The sequence below is a fragment of the Nicotiana sylvestris genome, chromosome 9 (genome assembly GCF_000393655.2).
Source record: "Nicotiana sylvestris chromosome 9, ASM39365v2, whole genome shotgun sequence".
NCBI classification, from domain to species: domain Eukaryota; kingdom Viridiplantae; phylum Streptophyta; class Magnoliopsida; order Solanales; family Solanaceae; genus Nicotiana; species Nicotiana sylvestris.
The window spans coordinates 137,321,882-137,340,597 of NC_091065.1; the positions used below are offsets into that span (position 1 = coordinate 137,321,882).

Genomic DNA, 18,716 nt, shown 5'->3' on the forward strand with positions numbered 1-18,716 from the left:
CCGGATTTAGGGGTGATAATATCGGAAGAGCGCAACCACTCATTATAAGCGTTGTTATGGTATATATTTGGCACGAGTGGAATATGATATTGAGCATGACTATGCAATAATCAAAAGCATGTTGGCACGTATTTTCACGTTAAGAAAGCGGTAAATACAACAGTTTCATAATTTAAAGCAGTAGTAAGGAAAGAAACAAAGAAAACAAGTCAGTTTTGCAGTTGAAAAAGGAATTGAATGCTTAAAAGAAATAAACAAGTAATTGCACATAAAGAGGTATAAATCCACAATAATAGTCTGAAATGGTAAAATCCTAAAGATCCTCAGCAGAGTCGCTATGCTGTCACGCCCCCTTTTTCTTTCTAAGCGGAAATCGGGTTTGTGACATTTGGAGAGACAACTCTATCCTTTTGGGAACTGGGTTTGAATTTGGAGAGTCACCACCTAATGATTAGGGTGCATTAGGATACCAAAAGAGTTCAATTTGAATAACCAGAGATAGGGTAAGGGCTTGAAATTATTCTAAGGGAAAGGTGTTAGGCACAACTCAGAATCCACTAGTGTGGTTCCCGGCTAGACAATTATTGTGAATTGAGGTGCAATTAACGTATAAGCAAATAAGGCTCAAATAATAGGGGATTTCAACACATAATGGTTTAAAAGTAAACAAGTTTTGAAAGAACAATTAGAAAAGCTGATTTTTTAGAATAAGGAGTTAAATTGCTAAACGAATAAAGAATAAAGGAAAGGGGGTCCTAGGTTTATTGAAAATATGGATCACCCCACACAATATCCGGTAATCACCCCTCAATGAGGGGCTACACGTGACATTATCACGTGGTCATCATATCCATATCTACCATTCCCACCCCGTTAAGGTATTAAAGCGCGGATTGGTAGTATCTACTGTTACCGACTTTAAATCCTAGGAGCGTGTTATCTAACATTGACTGCGAATGAAAGTGAATCAGATTGATTTAAGAAACCCCTATAGGCATGATTTCTATGCATTACTCGTTTAAACCTTATAGGCATGGCATCTAAATGAAGTTTGAATATGCATAATTAAAAGTACCCTATAGGCAGGTTTTCTACATGAAGTTGAATATGCAGAATTAAAAGTACCCTATAGGCAAGTTTTTTACGTGAAGTTGAAAAAGTATCCTATAGGCATGGTCTCTAGGTGAAGTTCGAATATGCAGGAGTTAAAACACCCTATAGGCATGTTTTCTACCCTTGCATGCATAGTTACCCACCCTTTTCACTAGCCAGTCCTAAGTGTTTATTACAACTTATTACAAACCAGAATAACAAACTACATCAGAACAGAAAAATACAAAGAAAGTACAACCAGAGGAGGCCTGATTCTTGACTTCCTCTCTGAGTTACATGATAAACCAACTCAAAGACCATTGATACAAAGCCTTTCTTCAATTTGAGCATATCAGAGTTCCCTAAGAGACTCAATGGGACTCTGGGTAGTGCTCACACGCAAATTGTATTACCAGAATACGGACAAGTGTAGTGTGAAAGTGTCAGCCCTCAACTGTCTAAGTTTAGAGGGAGCTCATGGGTCCCAAGGCAAGGCTCACAAGGGGGGGGCAGAACTTAAGTCTAAGAGAGAGTGCAAATGAAGAAACAAAGTAAAGAAGAGGGAGAGAGGAACTAGGAAACAATTACAGAGTTAAGGACTTCACAAAAGGGGTTCAGGGATCGGGGATTGCAAAGAGCCTATGCACTTAGGCATTAGTTAATTCTGGTCATGCACAACAATAGGGAGTGTTGTTATGCTTACAAAATCAACCAGAATACACAATCACATAATGGAAACATAGAGGTTATGATCCCAGGGGAATCACGTTTGAGTCATAGACAACAATACTTAATACTGTCATGCCTCAAACAAAACCATCAGTATCAACACATTGGGGTAGAGGTTTAGGACACATAATAGATTCAAAACAGGTAGAAGGAAATTACAGCATGCTAAATTAAGTACTGGACTAAACACAAGCAGTAGGCAAACAAGAAGGCAAAAGTATTAAGTAAACATATTGTTGTGACGCTGAAATCTTAATCAGAACATACCAGTTCAAGGAAGCAAAATATAGTAAAAGTAGGTAGCAGGACTTTGAAGACAGGCCCCAGTACAAGTAGCAAGAGAGAATATTTCGAGTGTAAGTGATTTCAGAACTAAGTGTGTTCGTGTGTCTGTGTTAATGAATGAGCAGGGTATTTATAGTTTGAATACAGGCAGAAAATAAGGCAAGGATCACAGTTTAGCAGTAATTATGGAACTATGTACCAATTAAAATCAAATCAATATAAGAACTTCCTTTAATTAAGGAGTTAAAATCAAATGGTAATAGGCAGAAAACATTTCAGGAAAGAAATCAAGTAAGCGTCATGTGCAGAGTAGACAATTAGAGGTAAGTGCATAGAGGTTTAGTTAAGGGAAAAATCTTTGAAATACTCAGTTAGCCATATAAGGTAAGAAAATAAAGTAAAGTTGCAGCATATGGAGACAATTGAAAATCAGTACATACCAAATCAGGTAGTCAAGGATTTCAAAATCACTGATTTAAGGAGAGTGACATGGGTTCCCATGAATAAACAAATAAACCAAGTCAGAAATGGGAGAATTGAATGTCTAAGGAAAGTTTTCAAATCAACCCAAGAAACAGGGGAATCAGTAAGGCAAAACAAGGAAGAGCCAATCACTTAACATATGAATGCAATAAAAATTACACAAGGAGGTTTGAAATCAGTCTAAAATTGAAGGTCATTTCAGAGGGAAATACAGCATATAAAAGAGTGCATAAGTATTAGGCATGCAAGGCTGAATTTAGGACAAAGAGAAGCGTCATGCAACCACGAAGTCAGTAAGTAGTGGACTATCGAAACATGGTAGTCACATAGGTCAATCTTAGTAACTCAGTAATAGAGAAAAGAGAGAGTATCAAATAGCATGCAAAGGGGTCAAATAAAAAGACTTTTCTGAAAACTGTAGTCTAGTTTCAAGGAAGTTAAAATCATATAAAGAAACAGAGGATGAAACAAAAAGATTTTGAATCTAGTCGAGCAACAAATGAGGCAGCTTCAGAAGCTCGAATAGGTCCAAAGAAGTTAGGGTTTTGAAATCAATCGAATTCAGAGCATGACGACCAAGTAAATCACAAAGCAAATAGCCTCAGAACTCGACTAAACCCCACACGTTTTGGTACCCCAAGAGCTATACTCAGTGATGGCGGAACCCATTTCTGCAAAAGAGCATTCACACGGCTATTGGACAAATATGGAGTTCGTCATAAATTGACCACCCCGTACCACCCACAATCGAGCGGGCAAGTTGAAGTGTCCAACAGGGAGATTAAAAGTGTCGTCACAAAAATAGTGAATGCAACAGGGACTGACTGGGCAAAGAAATTGGATGATGCATTGTGGGCGTACCGCACAGCCTTCTAAACCCAATTGGTATGTCACCATACAAGTTGGTGTTTGGCAAGGCGTGCCACCTCCCAGTTGAGCTAGAGCATAAAACACTTTGGGCATTACGGCAGTTAAACTTAGACATGAAGATAACAGGTTCTAACAGAATCACTGGGTTACATGAGCTCGAGGAATTCAGGTTCCAGGCCTTTGAGAGTGCTAGATTATACAAAGAAAGGATGAAATTAATGCATGATAAGCACATCTTGGATCGAAACTTCAAACCCGGAGATCTAGTGTTGTTATACAACTCGAGATTGAGATTTTTTCCAGGTAAGTTAAAGTCCCGATGGTCAGGACCCTTCAGAGTGGTGCAAATGTTCTTAAGTGGAGTTGTAGAGATTGAATCAGAAGATGGGACAAACAAGTTCACAGTAAAATGGCAAAGGTTGAAACATTACCTTGGAATGGCTGAAGAAAAAGGGGATAGAGTGGTAATCAATTTGGAAGAGCCCCAGTACGCGAATGAGGAGTGATGATCAATTGCTTGCGTCGTGCCGCGACGTTAAATCAGGCGCTGCGTGGGAGGCAACCCACGAGTGTGTTATTAGTGTGTTTGTGTAACTTAAAAAAAACAACGCCAGCACCGTGACCGCGGTGAAGCAAACATTCTGCCTCAGATTTTTCATCCCACCGCGACCGCGGTAAGGCGTGAACATTCTGCCTCAAATTTTTAAACCCACCGCGACCGCGGTCGACCGCGGGGTTACCAGGTATTTTGAATTTTCTTTTTCCATTTTTTTCTCTTTTCTCTTTTCTTCTTCTTTTAATTTTAAAACCCAAACCCTCCCCCCCCCCCCCATAACATTACAATGCACGATCCCTTTCCCCCAAATTCTCAATATCTCTCTCTAAACCCTAACCCTCTCAAATACTCTCTTCTTCTCCTTCTTCCTCTTCACTCATACTATCCCCCCCCATCTCCATTCCTCTCCTCTTTCCTCCTTTAAGGTATGATTCTAACCCTCCCATCTCTTTTCTTTTTGTATTTTGTTGTTGTTTATGATAGTTTGAGGTTATATGGTGTTGTAATTGTAGTAAAAAAATTTTGTAGTTTCTTCTACTTGTTTTTTCTATTTTAATTTCGTTTTTGAGAATATTTGGTGAAGGGGATATGTAATTAATGTTTGGAATGTTGTTTGTTGGTGGGTGATTGAATGACACAAGTGTGGGGTGTGTTGGTGTAGTTGCATACTTGATTTGGGAGGAGTTTTGATAGACTCATGAGGGCTAAATGTGTTTGGATAATGCCCAGCCCACAAGGTGTTTGGGAAATTGCCCCAATAGAGATATAAGGAGCTATTGTGACATGGTTGTGGTGAAATCTGAGTAACCATCCATAGTCATATATTTTGGGCACTCGCTAATAGGCGTTTCGTTGTTTGACAGGTGTAATGAGTTCAGTTAGAAAGAGACGAAACACTGGGCCCTCCACTAGTGGACTGGGAGGCTCCTCACGAGCTAGGAGCCAAGCCAGTGCACCTCAGTTCGATAGCACTCGGTTTGTATCCAAAGCAGCGGAGAATAGGTACAACTAGAAAGAAGCTAAGAAGTTACAACATGAGGTGCACTTTGATCGAACGGCTTTGGAGGTGGAATGCCTCAATATGTTTAATGAGCTGAGGCAGTGTCAGTTAGATATCTTCTTCGAGGTATCGGAGAAGGCTAATGTTCAACTAGTAAGGGAGTTCTATGCGAACTTGCCAGAACATGAGAATGGGGTTGTGACGGTACGCAATACCCCGGTAAATGCATCCCTCGACACCATCTGCATGGTATACAGGCTGTCAGTGTTTAGGGGTGAATTTGATCCTTATCGTACTTTTAGCGATACACGGGCCTTGTGGGGAACTCTTCTTGATACTATCTGTGTGCCGGACGGAGAACACCTATGGATCAAGCACAAGATCACTCTCAACTCCCACTGTCTGAATTGGGAGGCTAAGTGTTGGCTCACCATTGTCAACAGTCGATTGTTGCCATCCAGCAACACGACAGATGTTAATCTACTACGGGCGTCCACAATCCACTGTTTCATATCCCACAGTGATTTTGATGTGGCCCGGCTCATCCATGAAGAGATGTTCATTAGATCACCTGAGCTAACCAAGGGCCACTACTTCCCTTCGCTGATCACCCGGTTGTGTCGTATTGCTAGAGTCCCTGAAGACCCTCGGGTTGATGGGAGATTGCCACTAAAAGCCCCGTTCCGGGCAAAAAAAATTGGAATTGGATGAGAGCCGGTGGTGAATGTTGATGACTCTGATGATGATTCAGCTGATGATGATGATGATGATGCTAAGGTAACTGTGATTCCCCCTCCTCCGAGAGTTGATGTGGTAGGCCCATCACAGCCACGTCGGAGCACCCGTATGATAGCTTTGGAGCAGGATATGGCTGGGTTGCGTACCTCACTCACTGATTTGGGTGCCCGTGTTGATGCGATGGCTAAGAGGCAAGTGAAGTCAGAGAAGAAATTCTTGGGCTGGTTGAGAGCGCTGGGACATGCGTGCAACATGAGCCCAAACACTGTCTCCTATCAGGAGTGAGCCTTCAGGGAAGTTTCTTAACCTCACTGTTCTTCAAAATTTTAAGTCATGGGGACATGTCTTCATTTTAAGTGTGGGGTGGAGGATACTTCATTGTATGTTTGTAATTGTAACAATTGACTGTTTGATTTTGCTTGTTTTGTCTTGCTTTGATTGTTTTGATGTAGAGTAATAGTTCATTAGGAAAGCTAAAATAGTAAGTGACTTGTCCCGACGACGGATCTCTTTCGGCGGGGTTCTTGAGGGACTAAGTCGAAGAAAAAAAATTGGAATATGGAGACTCTTCCTGAAGACGGATCCTTTAGACAATTTTCTTGAGGGAAGTTAGTCTAGAGAAAAGACCAAAAAGATTTTATTTTTTTTATTTTTATTTTTAGGTAGTGTAGTAATTTCCCCTTGATTTTCTTTGGGCCACGGTTCTTTTTTAAGGGTTTAGCTTGAATCGGGTATAGGTAGTTTTTGTTTAATTTTGTTCTTTTTAGTTTTTAAATTAGGAATAATGGGCTACGAGCTAAATTCGAAGGAAAACCCTTAGCGTTGATACACCTGAGCACAATAGACACTAGAGTATAACGCCTAGCTTCATTGGTGAATCCTGTTAGAGTGCCTTAAAATTGTACGTTTGTATCTAACTTGAACACTCAAAAGAGAATGTCTTGATAAACCAATCTGGAGTGAGTCATGTGCCATGTGTGTGAGAGTTTTACTGTGTTCCATGTTTCATATGTGATGCCTAGAACTTGCCTTGTGTGTTTGCAAAGCGAAATAGTAGTTTCTTTCAGTTTTAGAAGTGATATAGGCATTTCTTTGTTGAGCTAGACATAATAAAGTAAACCCACCTGAATGCAATACATCTTAGTTAACCACGTTGAGCCTATAAGCCTATTTCTTTGGCAACCACATTGCGAACCTTACCCAATTATTTGAATAGCTTGCCGTTTGAACCCTTTTACCTCCCAATAAGCACTTGAATGGTATTGGAAATATGCAAAAGCAAAAGTGTGGGGTGGTAGTTTGATTTTTGAGTGGAACCATTGAGATAGAGGAAAGGTGTGAAATTTTGAAGCATAAAAGAAAAAGCACCACGAAAAAAAATATGGGTTATAAATAATTATAGTGGTTGATAAGTGGTGGCTTGTACAAATTGCACCTAATGGATGGGGATGTTTTAAAAAAATAAGGTGGAGTGTTTGGTTGGCACAAATATGATCTTTAAGTTTAATGTGATTGTATTAAAAGTGCTTAGGGAGGTTAGTCACTATATCTAAATATATCCTACCCGTCCCTTAGCTTACACTACAACCAAGTAAAGTCCTATTGATCTTAGACTGAGTGGGCTCAATTAGTAAAGTATTACACTACGGGCAAGCCTATGGTGCATCTTTGTGGCATGTGAATATTCTTTCTGAGAGTGAGCGAATTTTGTCTATCTTAGTTCCTACTTGTTCTAATTATCATTATATATGGAACTATTCTCTTGTATGATGTGAGGGCATATGATTCACAAAGGAAAGGTAAGTCTTGACTCTTGTATAGAGTAGTTTGAGTAAGTGCAAATGTTGCATGGTACAAAAGGTTTGACTCTTGAGGTAAAGGTTGTTCACTACTAGGTGCAACTTTTGTAAAATGTTCATGGTGTTAGTCGTTAAGGGAAAAGCTTAGGGAAGGAATTTTGATGGAGTGTGGTGGATTGCTCGAGGACTAGCAATAATTTAAGTGTGGGGTGTTGATAGTAGGCTATATAGTTGATATTTACACCTTAATATGACCATACTTTGTTGTTGTTTATAGATAAATTACCAACAAAATGCTCTGAATAGTGTTCTTTTGTTTCGCAGGGAATATTATATGAGAGGACGCAACATGAAGTGTTTTGGAGGCGATAATGTGAAGAAAACGCCTACTCGAGAAGTACCCGAGCACTAAGAAGCAGAAAATGGCCTGGACAAGAAGTCCACCGCGGCCGCTGTGGAACCGCGGTGAACCGCGATAGATTAAAATCGTGAGGCAGAAAGGTCAGCTCTCACCACGGTCGACCGCGGTGCACTGTTCACGCTGTTGGAAGTTTGAGGACCAAAGTGTAATTTCGGGGAAACTTTTGTAAACCCTTATAAGCTTTAAACACTCGCCCAAGATCGTTCGAAGTTTTTTTAAAACTATTTTTGGAGGCAAGAACAAGTATGAGAAGATCAACCAAACATTAGAGTTTTTCTATCTCCTTTTAATTCTTGCAATTTTACATTATGAACAATTTAGTAGTTTCCTCTTATTTTGTTATGAGTAGCTAAACACTTATCTAGGGTTGATGGAACCAATTATTGGTTGAAGTTTTGACTCAAGTTGTTATAATCGAGTCGGATTTATGATATGATTGTTCAACTACGTTTTGTATGGTGATTAATTGAATGAGCCCTTGATTAATCGTGTCTAATTACCTTATATTTCTTGAGAAAGAGTATTAGGTTAGACAGCTGTTGAACAACACCACTTTTGGGTAATTGAAGAGATTCATTACTTGAACTTAAAAGTGGGTTTAGAGATAACGGAACTTTGGTGGGATAATTTAGAGTTGCACACATATTGTCAGCTAGAGTAGTTCGAAAGAATGCTCTAGTAAATTATTGTAGTTGATCGAGAGATAATTACGATAACCCATAACTCTTAATCCTCATAGAGTATTAAGGCGAGATTATAGCGGAAGAGTCAAGACCTAAACTAGCAATTGGGGAAATCACTGCCCTAGACCTTTTTACCATTGAATTATCTTTGTTTTAGCTTACTGTTGTTTTTCATAGTATTTAAAGTAGTTAAACAAAAACCCAATCTTAATTGAGCAAAAATATTGCATCTAGAGATTGATTGAGTTGATAATAACATTGCCGAAGAGTGTACTAGATAGGTTAGTTCCCTGAGGATTCGATTCCGGACTTAAAATCGGATTATATTTGCAGCGACCGCTTTGTACTTTAAAAGGCATAGTTGGGCGTTATCAGGTAGTATTGGGCATATAACTGAAATATAACATAAGAGACTTCATAGAGATTGCGTTACTAACAAATGATATTCGAGACTTAAAGCCGCCGAAGGAGTAATTTATATAATAGAGAATGTGAATAGATGATCAGATTGTTAATCAAGTTTAGACATCGGATTTGCTAATTTCTAATGCAAGTCTTATTTAGGTTTGGCCTTATTCCTTTCTGTGCTCATAGATTAATTTTTCAAATGTGCATAGTTTTAATAAAAATTATTAAGTACATCAAAAAAGCATTAAAATATCAGTGAGGTTTATGATTGCTTAAAACTTCCATTTCTGCTCTCCTGTATGCTCTTTAGTTTCTGTTTTGCTTGATACTTTAAAAGAATTGAGAGGTTACAGTTAGGAGTCTGGCTATTGTACTTGGATCTTCTTGACCTAAAAGAAGTACTCTATTGAAGGTGTCACAGATCGGAACTAGTGGTGATCTAGCATATTTAGATGGCTATTCATCGAGGTGGAGGTCTTGTATGTGTAATGACAAAAAGTTGCAGGTAAAGCTCTTTTTTCTGCTTAATTTTGTTGAGAGCACTTTGATAAAGATACGTCTAAAAGAATTTTCTAATGTAATTTACTTTTAGCTACTTAGCTTTATGGTATAAAGGTCTTAGAGAAGCTCACTTTTAGTGGTTTCGTTATAGTATTCATATTCCCATCATTAGAAGGCAAAGAAGAAAAATCATCAATCATGTTATTTACAACTAATAACAGTTTAGACAATTTGCTAGTCTGTTTTCTACTATATTGCAAGTTCAAGACATGTCTTTCTTCCAGTTATAAAAATGAGTTGGCTCGTACTTGATTTGTAAGAACATTATATTAGATGAAAGTCATAATGAAAGAAATTCACATTATGTGATTCTAAGTAGTTACGCAAGTAAGTGTATATTTAAAATGTCAGTGGGCCACTTACACTATTTTGATTTGCCAGCATCATATGTTAAGGAGGGTTTGACAAACATATCTAACTATTGGCTTTAGTTACATTGTTTAGGTATAAGTTCAAGCACATAAAGGATGTACTTCAGCAATACGCTGCAAACTAAGATTAGTAAAAAAAAATTACTTGAAAAATCCTCCGATAAGACTCATTTCAAATATGCAATCCGTATTCATGCGATGTTGGTAGATGGTTCTTGTTTATCTCTGTAGTCTCCATATCCTCCAAAATTATTTTTACCGTACATGTACTTTCTTTTTGGACTAATGCATTAGATTCTTGTGTGTTTACCTTCAAATTTGTTCTGATGTTTTACATTAGTTATTTGGTTTGATTGCTCAATCAGAGTTGGACAACTTAACTTGTCCTGATAGAATTGGGATTGAGTTGTTTTCTTGTGTATCACGGATCATCGAGTTTCTAGTTTGTTTGGTTCCAACAACTAGATCTCTTTAAACTCTCAATAAATCCATGATATGATTACATAATATAATGTATATCAGACATCCGAAATATGGTATATTTATTATTTTTGGAAATTTTCTAACTTTTGAAGCACAAAAGACCAGGATTTGTAAATATGTTTATAGTTTTCTCATACTATTTTTTTGCTACTGGTTTACCTTTATTGTGCTTATGTAATCTATTAATTAGTTGGCATGAAGTCTAGACACTCATATTTCTATGTGTGTTTCTCTACCAGCAATTCAGTTGACTTAAAATTTGTGTTCTATTATGTTGTTGATCCAGGGAAAGAAGAGAATACAATTTCCCTTGCTTATGAAGCATGTGATGTGTCCAGGGAAAGAAGAGAAAGGATACAATTGTCATTGATCTTGATGATAAAAGATGTGATGAGCAAAAGATTAGGATGAAAGGTTGTACATTCAAATTTGAGCATTTGACATGGAGATGTTCAAAATATTTGGCATGTGAAAGACCTCATTATGATAAAGAGTTAAAAAAAAATTAAGTCTATTGTCTAGTATATTATAGCTATTTGATAAGACGCAAGATGACACCATCAATTGTATTCAATAATTCACAGTTTTTAATGTATTTGACTCTATTTAAATTATGAATTAGTACTTGTTTTGCTTGTTTTAGATTTAATGAAATGTATTATGTGTTTTTAGGACATATTATTATTATTATTATTATTATTATTATTGAGTGCAAATAGATACAACGGGCATGAAAATTGTAAATTCTTTCGTAATTTTTAGTGGCGATAAAAAATTGCCAACAATCACTTTTACCGGCAATATAGTGGCTCTTTATTGAAATAACAAAAGGCCGACAAATGTATTCCATGGACATTTTTGAAAGACTTTTTGCGGCCGTTTTTAACTGCTGCTAATACTCAGAGACCTTTAGCAGCAATAAATGGGGTCTTTACCGACACCCGGTGAAATGGCCGGTAAAGCCTGTGTCGACGCTGGATTCAATGACCAATATTTAATTGCCGGTAAAAATTTTAGCGGCAATTTATATTACTGCTAAAAGCAATATTTATTGCCACTAAAGACATTTTTGGTTGTAGTGACAATTGAATATCTTAAGAAAGAATTTGAGATGAAAGATCTTGGAAAGACAAAACTTTGTCTTGGTCTGCAAATTGAATATTTAGCAGACGGGATCTTTATCCATCAATCTGCCTATACAGATAGGGTCTTAAAACGCTTTTACATGGACAAAACGCACCCATTGAGTACACCAATGGTTGTTCGATCACTTGAAGTGAGTAAGGATTTGTTCCGATTTCCAGAAGAGGACGAGGAACTCCTTGGTCCCGAAGTACCCTATCTCAGTGCAATTGGTGCACTAATGTATCTTGCTAATGCTACAAGGCATGACATAGCATTTTCTGTTAATTTACTAGCAAAATATAGTTCTTCTCCTATACGGAGACATTGGAATGAGATTAAGTATATATTGCGATATTTAAAGGGAACTCTTGATATGGGTTTGTTTTATGCTAACAAAGATGGTGCAGATCTTGTTAGTTATGTAGATGCAGGTTATTTATCTGATCCGCATAAAACTCGATCTCAAACCGGGTACGTATTTACATATGGAGGTACTGTCATATCATGGCGCTCCACAAAGCAATCTATTGTTGCTACTTCTTCAAATCACGCTAAGATAATAGCTATTCATGAAGCAAGTAGGGAATGCGTATGGTTGAGATCAATAATTCATTTTATTCGAGAAAAGACCCACAATTTTATACGAAGATAATGTTGCATGCATAGCCCAATTGAAGGGAGGATTTATAAAAGGAGATATAACGAAGCACATTTTACCAAAATTATTCTACACACACGATCTTCAGAAAAGTGGTGACATTGATGTGCAACAAATCCGTTCAAGTGATAATTCAACAGATTTATTCACTAAATCTTTGCCAACTTCAACTTTTGAGAAGATGATATACAAGATTGGAATGCGGAGACTCAAATATTTCAAACAAGGTTTTCATCAGGGAGAGTAAAATACGCGGTGCACTCTTTTTTCCTTACTAAGGTTTTTTCCCATGAGGTTTTCCTTATAAGGTTTTTAATGAGGCACATATCAATGCGTATTACTAAATATGTGTACTTTTTTTCCTTCACTAGGATTTTTTCCCACGTGGTTTTTCCTAGTAAGGTTTTAATGAGGCACATTATCTTTTAATGAACATCCAAGGGGGAGTGTTATAAATATATTATATTATGGATGTTCATTTAGTACTCTGTTGTAAATAAGCTTCCTGAAGAAGCTTATCCATATGGGACTCCACCGTAAATATGTTTATCTATTTAAGTACTCTATTGGAAATAAGCTTCCTGAAGAAGCTTATCACTTCGATACCCGGTTATGGATAAACATTACCCCCGGTAGAAGATTATCCATACCGGGTATAATAAGCTTATCCTTTCAGTACCCAGTTATGGATAAATATTATCCCCGGTAGAAGATTATCCATACCGGGTATAATAAGCTTATCCTTTCAGTACCCAGTTATGGATAAACATTACCCCCGGTAGAAGATTATCCATATCGGGTATAATAAGCTTATCCTTTCAGTACTCCGTTATGGATAAACATTGCTCTCAGTAGAAGATTATCCATATCTGGTATAGTAGCAGCTTACACAGCAGCTTCCTTTCTTCTATAAATAGAAGAGATTTCAGTTCATTATGTACATCAGTTTGAATTCGAATAATATATCAGTTTCTCTCTATACTTGCGTTCTTCTATAAATAAAATAGATCCCAGTTCATTATGTACGTCAGTTTAAATTTGAATAATATATCAATATCAAATTTCTATCTATACTAGTCTTTACTTTACAATATTTATTTTATAACAATTTTGAGGAAGTAGGAGAATTGCAATCTTTTATATCACCCCTTTCCAAATAGGAGTATATTTTGAATATCCTGGGAAAAAGAGTTGTTGAAGCGAAGGCTTTGTGAAAACCAAAACCCTCGATTACTCACTGTTTCCGGCGATTACCCTATCACGGTACGCCCCAAATTTCAGTATCTCTATGTTCTGCTCTACACACTCTCTCTCATCTCGATATCCGTTTGTTTGTTTGATTCAGATGCATCAGAATAGTGGAGCCGCCGATTTGGCTCAGCTTCAAGCCACCATGCAAGCAATCGAATTCGCTTGCACTTCTATTCAGGTCATTTTGTCAACTAGTTTTGTCATATCTGTAACTGTTGTTGGTTTGGTATGTACTGCTTTTAGCAGCCATCTTTTCTCGAGTAACTTCTCTTTATGATCCAAAACACAAGCTATTCGGTGAAATTAAGTGATGGCAAGTTCTAAGTGAGTGCTAAACATTTTGGTTTGTGCCTTGTTTAGTTGAGAATTGTGAAATTAAGTTAGTCTAGTCGTATTTATTCTTGTGGTATTGGATGTTGTATAATTCTGAAGGCCTTATAAAATTGAAATAGGCCCCCTTTCCATTCTTTTCCCTTTTGCTGCTGATAGGTTCCAGAGACGAGCTTCAGTGCCACACAATTTACTTGATGATTGTTCCATGATTGATTAATCCTCATAACCATATCCATATTACAAATTCTACAATCAAATCACAAATGTGGACATCTGGACTATGTTTGAGCATCGGCAAGTATTTGACCTTAATGACTTACAAGTTGAAAAAATTGATTTCATGCTATCTATTGCTGTAGCTCGCAAAGTTCATATTGTTGTTTCCTAGTTATATTTTATAAGCGGGTATTCTTTTTTGGAAAGTAAAGATGTGCAGAAAGTGGCAGAGTTAGCAGTTGAACTCTCTCATAAAGAAGCTTCTTAATGAACTGGTTTTTGTTACTTCTTACTCTATTTCTGCTTCAGTTTTTCTAGGTTCGCTAGCACATTTCAACTTTTTTGCTACTGCGTTCTGTTAACTCTTTCCCAACCATTCTTCACGTGTTAGTGACAATTAGGAATTTTTTCATTTTTCTAGTAAGAAAGAGCATTGAGCTTATTCTCCATTATCTTTGCATAAAGAAATGCTTTTCCTCCTTCCTTTAACATGTATTCTTGTTCACGTTAATACCTTTAAGGACCTTGAAAATGAAGTGACACTCAACAGAAAAATTTCTTTACTCTCTTACTCATCATGTGTCGTTGAGCTTTTGTTCTGAAAATTTTCCAGGGCAATTATGTAATTAATACTCTTTCTCCCAGTTTAGATGGCAGTCTGTCCAATACTGTTCTATATATATATATATATATATATATAACTTTCACCACTTTCAAGAATACAGATTCAATTGACTATTCAGGTTTTAAACTGCAATATTGTTGTGATATTTTCTCAATTTATTAGCTTTCAACTTTACTTAATAGTTTCTTCCACTACCATTAATTTGATGTATAAGTCAAGTTAATACCTTAAAGTAGTCGAGCAACAATTTGTAAAGTAGGACGAATGGGATAACTCTTTTTGTCCCCTTATTTAATCGTGGTGGTTTTTATTCCATATACTACATTACAGGTTTCCCTTTACATATGCACAAAAAAGCCTTTAGCCTTCCATTGGAAGTGTTAATTATTAGAAATATTTAAGCGTGGATCATATAGGGAGTTTGGTTCCTCAAAATATTATAGCCCTGTATAGGTTATCTAGCTCATGGCAATTAACTAGAAAACTTGACTGTGCTAACGATTTTAATTCGGATACATGCTTTTTACATTTTTTCTGTAACTTCTTTTAGTGCCATTTCTCTTGGATTGTAAGTTCTAAAGAGCTTGTAGAACTCTCTTTTGTTTTAGCAGATGCATATGAATCCAGCAGCAGCTGAGGGAACCATTTTGTCACTAAGCCAGTCTCCTCGGCCATACCAGGCATGCAAATATATTCTGGGTAGGTCTTTATAATCACCCTCTTCATAGCTGTCCAAAAGTTTCAAAGTTCAGGCTCACTCTATCAACATTGCATTGTTTCAAGAAACAAGAAAAGGCAAGCATATGAAATGAAAATCATTTTTCTAGAGGAATAAAAAATGGCGATAATATCCTGTCTTTTAGAGTTGTGTTATTGGATGAGGATGTTTGCTCTCGTTGTGTCTATCAGAAATAAATTTGCTAAATTAGGCGACCTTCCACTTCTATAGAGTTGGCTAGATGATTTCATAAGGTTAGTTACGTCTTAGTTGTAGTGTGGTTGAGTGACTTGTTTGCTTGTTAATGATGATAGGGATGTCGAAAAATATTTTGTCATTTAAATGCATCTTGATGGGATTAGTAACAAACTTTTTGACTTAGTGAGTACAGTAAGTTTCCATAACTAACGATAGTATTAATGTTACATAGCCGCTTCTTTGTCTAATGTGGAAACATGACGTGAGGCAAAACAACAGTGCTTTTGTTTCCTCCTAACAAGTCGTTGTGTTGCAATCATATGCAATGCTTTAAAGCCGCGAGGAAATTGTGAAATACGAATTCATTTCACTAAGAAATGAATGTTGATTGATTGAGTAAAATAGTACAATGTAAACGTAGACATGTGGTGTAGGGGGATTGCCCTTGCAAAAGATTCTCTTTGCTTGATGACTTTGACTACTCATATGTCTTAGACAAAAAACCAAAGCTATAGTAGTAGACTAAAAGAATGTTACAAATACACAATAGGAAAATGAAGCTATATACAACGAAAGTGGCCCTAAGGCCTATGCAAGTACTCCGAGTAACTTGTACTGGCAAGATAGAATTTCATTTGGTTAATTTGGTCTAGGTGGCTCTTGGTAGGGCTGCGCCCTTACTAAGGGGCATCTAGACTATATCTGGCATTGGCTGTGGCCTATGCTGTTTGTGTGTGGGCATTATGGGCTCTGCCTGCGCACGACTGGTGGGCTGATGTTAGCACAAGGCACTAAGAGACTTCAGAAGACACGCCATAGGATGAGACCAACAGTTAATTGGGCACCGGTGGAAAGTAGTCCATGACATAAATCTTGACATCCAAGAAGGGAATGCGGAAAGAGAACATGATGATAGTTTTTATCCCGACAATGATTTGTTAAATATGTACGGTCCTCCATTCACACCGTATGTTCTTTTTCTTTTTTTACCAGTATAAGATGGTCTAAATGTTCAAAAATTTCAAAAATACCCCTTGCTCTTGTCTATTTTTATATTACTGTTTTGCTGTTGTAGAATCTGCAACTCCTCTAACCACACACGACACTATACAATCTATTTTTCTTTCTTAAAGAAAGAAAAATTTCTAGATACATGATTTTCAGAAGTTGATTAGTAACTACCTCGATAGCTAAAAATGCTGGTAACGAGTTCTTCTATTTATCGATTAATGCTGCTTTTATTTTACCAGAAAATTCTCAGTTGGCAAATGCAAGGTTTCAGGCTGCTGGAGCAATTCGAGATGCAGCTTTAAGAGAATGGGCATCCCTTGAGATTGATGACAAGAGGGGGTTGATAAGGTATGCTGTTGTTTAAATGAATCGAGCATTGTAGCTGCTTTGGCTCTATATAAGTTCCATTTTTCTATTATTTTGAGATGTGTACAAATGAGAAACAATTTGAAATATTATCTTCTTAGATACAGAACTCTCGTGCTGATGAGCTTAGGCTTTCTGTTATTTCTATAGACCTTTCTCATCAATGGTGTCTGCATCTGTACAATATAAAACTTACCCCATCCTTTTAAAGAATTGTTTTCTCCTCCCCCCGTGCCCCCAACCAAAAAAAAAAAAAAGGAAAAAGGAAAGCAAAAGGATTCGACACATCCTTCTTCTCTGGCGGTGTTCTCAAATTTAGTCATTTACTGCAGCTTTTGCTTCCACTCTGCTATACAATATGCTAGTTCACCTGAGGGATATGTTCAAGCAAAAGTTGCATCTGTAGCTGCCCAGTTGATAAAAAGGGGCTGGTAAGTGGCTCTATATTGGAAGTTTGAAGTCATGCACATCATAATTCACGCATTATATATTTGTCCTGCTAATGCTAGCAGTTATGTGATCACAAAAGTAGCTCTTTTATGCGCTTGAACTTGCTCAATTCTGTATACACATATCTGAGTCCGTTCACACATACATACATTGTATTATAGTTATTTGATGTACTAGGATTTTTGTGATTACATATAGTTGATGTACTGGGATGTTTGTGATTAAATATCTATTAAGGAGATCGTCCCTAGAGCCTTGGTCTAACAGTAAGAGCGTAGTATTAGGCCCTTGATAGGAGGGTTTGGAGGTCGAGAATTATGGTAGAAGGTTAGTTGGTAGTCGAGCGTTTTTTTGTTCCGGACGTGGGGTTTCAGACAGGTTAGTCTGATAGTGTCTTATTCTTAGACTGCCAGTATTTCATGCTGTTTTCCTACTATCTTGCCGCTCTTACTGCTTGTTGCTAGTAGCTTCCTTCCACCTATTTTTGATACTGCTTGTTTCTATTGTTGCTTTTCATCCTCTTGAGCCGAGGGTCTACTGGAAACAACCTTTCTATCTCCTAAGGGTAGGGGTAAGGTCTGCGTACATACTACCCTCCCTAGACTCCTCTTGTGGGACTCCACTGGGTTTGTTGTTGTTATTGTTGCTGACAAATCCTGGTATTTGGTATTTGAGTGCAGGAGGGTAGAGGGACGGGCGCATTATGCACCGAGTTTTGTTTCGTACTGTGTGCCATATGCTCTCGGGGATTTTTTCGATTAAAAGAAAAAGAAAGAAAATTTAACAAGAAGACTATTATGGATGATAGTAGAATATCTCAACAAGGGAAATACATATGTTATTGTGGTTGTGATTGCTGGCTTAGAGTTAAAAAATATATGTAAACTGGGAAACAACGGAGGGATTCTCTGTAAACTGGAGATTGTGCAAGATAAGTTAAAATTTACAAGGAAACCATGATTTCATATGAAGCTTTCATATTTAAGCGTGTAAAGGATTTTTCTATTTCTTGAAAATGAATGAGTTTATTTTATGGCATCTTTGATCTTTTAGTTTTAAGGTGCGCTTGTGTGCTATTATCATTTCCTTTGGTTAGTATTCATGCGCTTGGCCAACACAGATATTATCTTTAATATGTGCAGTTCCTCAATTTGGATTTTGTGTACATGATATCATAAATTTCCAAGCAATAGGGATTTAAAAGCTGTTCATGACTGGTGCTTGTGTCTCTGTATAGGATAGAATTCAGTGCTGCTCAGAAGGAGACATTTTTCCTTGAGGTCTGT

The 18,716-nt window shown here is 37.2% G+C and overlaps 1 protein-coding gene across 1 annotated transcript in view; it reads left to right on the plus strand.

Annotated features, from left to right (window-relative positions):
• Positions 1 to 13,397: 13,397 nt before the first annotated feature.
• Positions 13,398 to 18,716, plus strand: part of LOC104220425 (uncharacterized) — a 54,029-nt gene continuing 48,710 nt past the window's right edge. Inside the window, exons 1-6 of the mRNA XM_009771293.2 lie at positions 13,398 to 13,525; positions 13,608 to 13,691; positions 15,299 to 15,386; positions 16,854 to 16,962; positions 17,313 to 17,411; positions 18,668 to 18,710. Coding sequence (XP_009769595.1) covers positions 13,608 to 13,691; positions 15,299 to 15,386; positions 16,854 to 16,962; positions 17,313 to 17,411; positions 18,668 to 18,710 — 423 coding nt within the window. The 5' untranslated portion in view covers positions 13,398 to 13,525. The remainder of the gene's footprint in view (positions 13,526 to 13,607; positions 13,692 to 15,298; positions 15,387 to 16,853; positions 16,963 to 17,312; positions 17,412 to 18,667; positions 18,711 to 18,716) is intronic.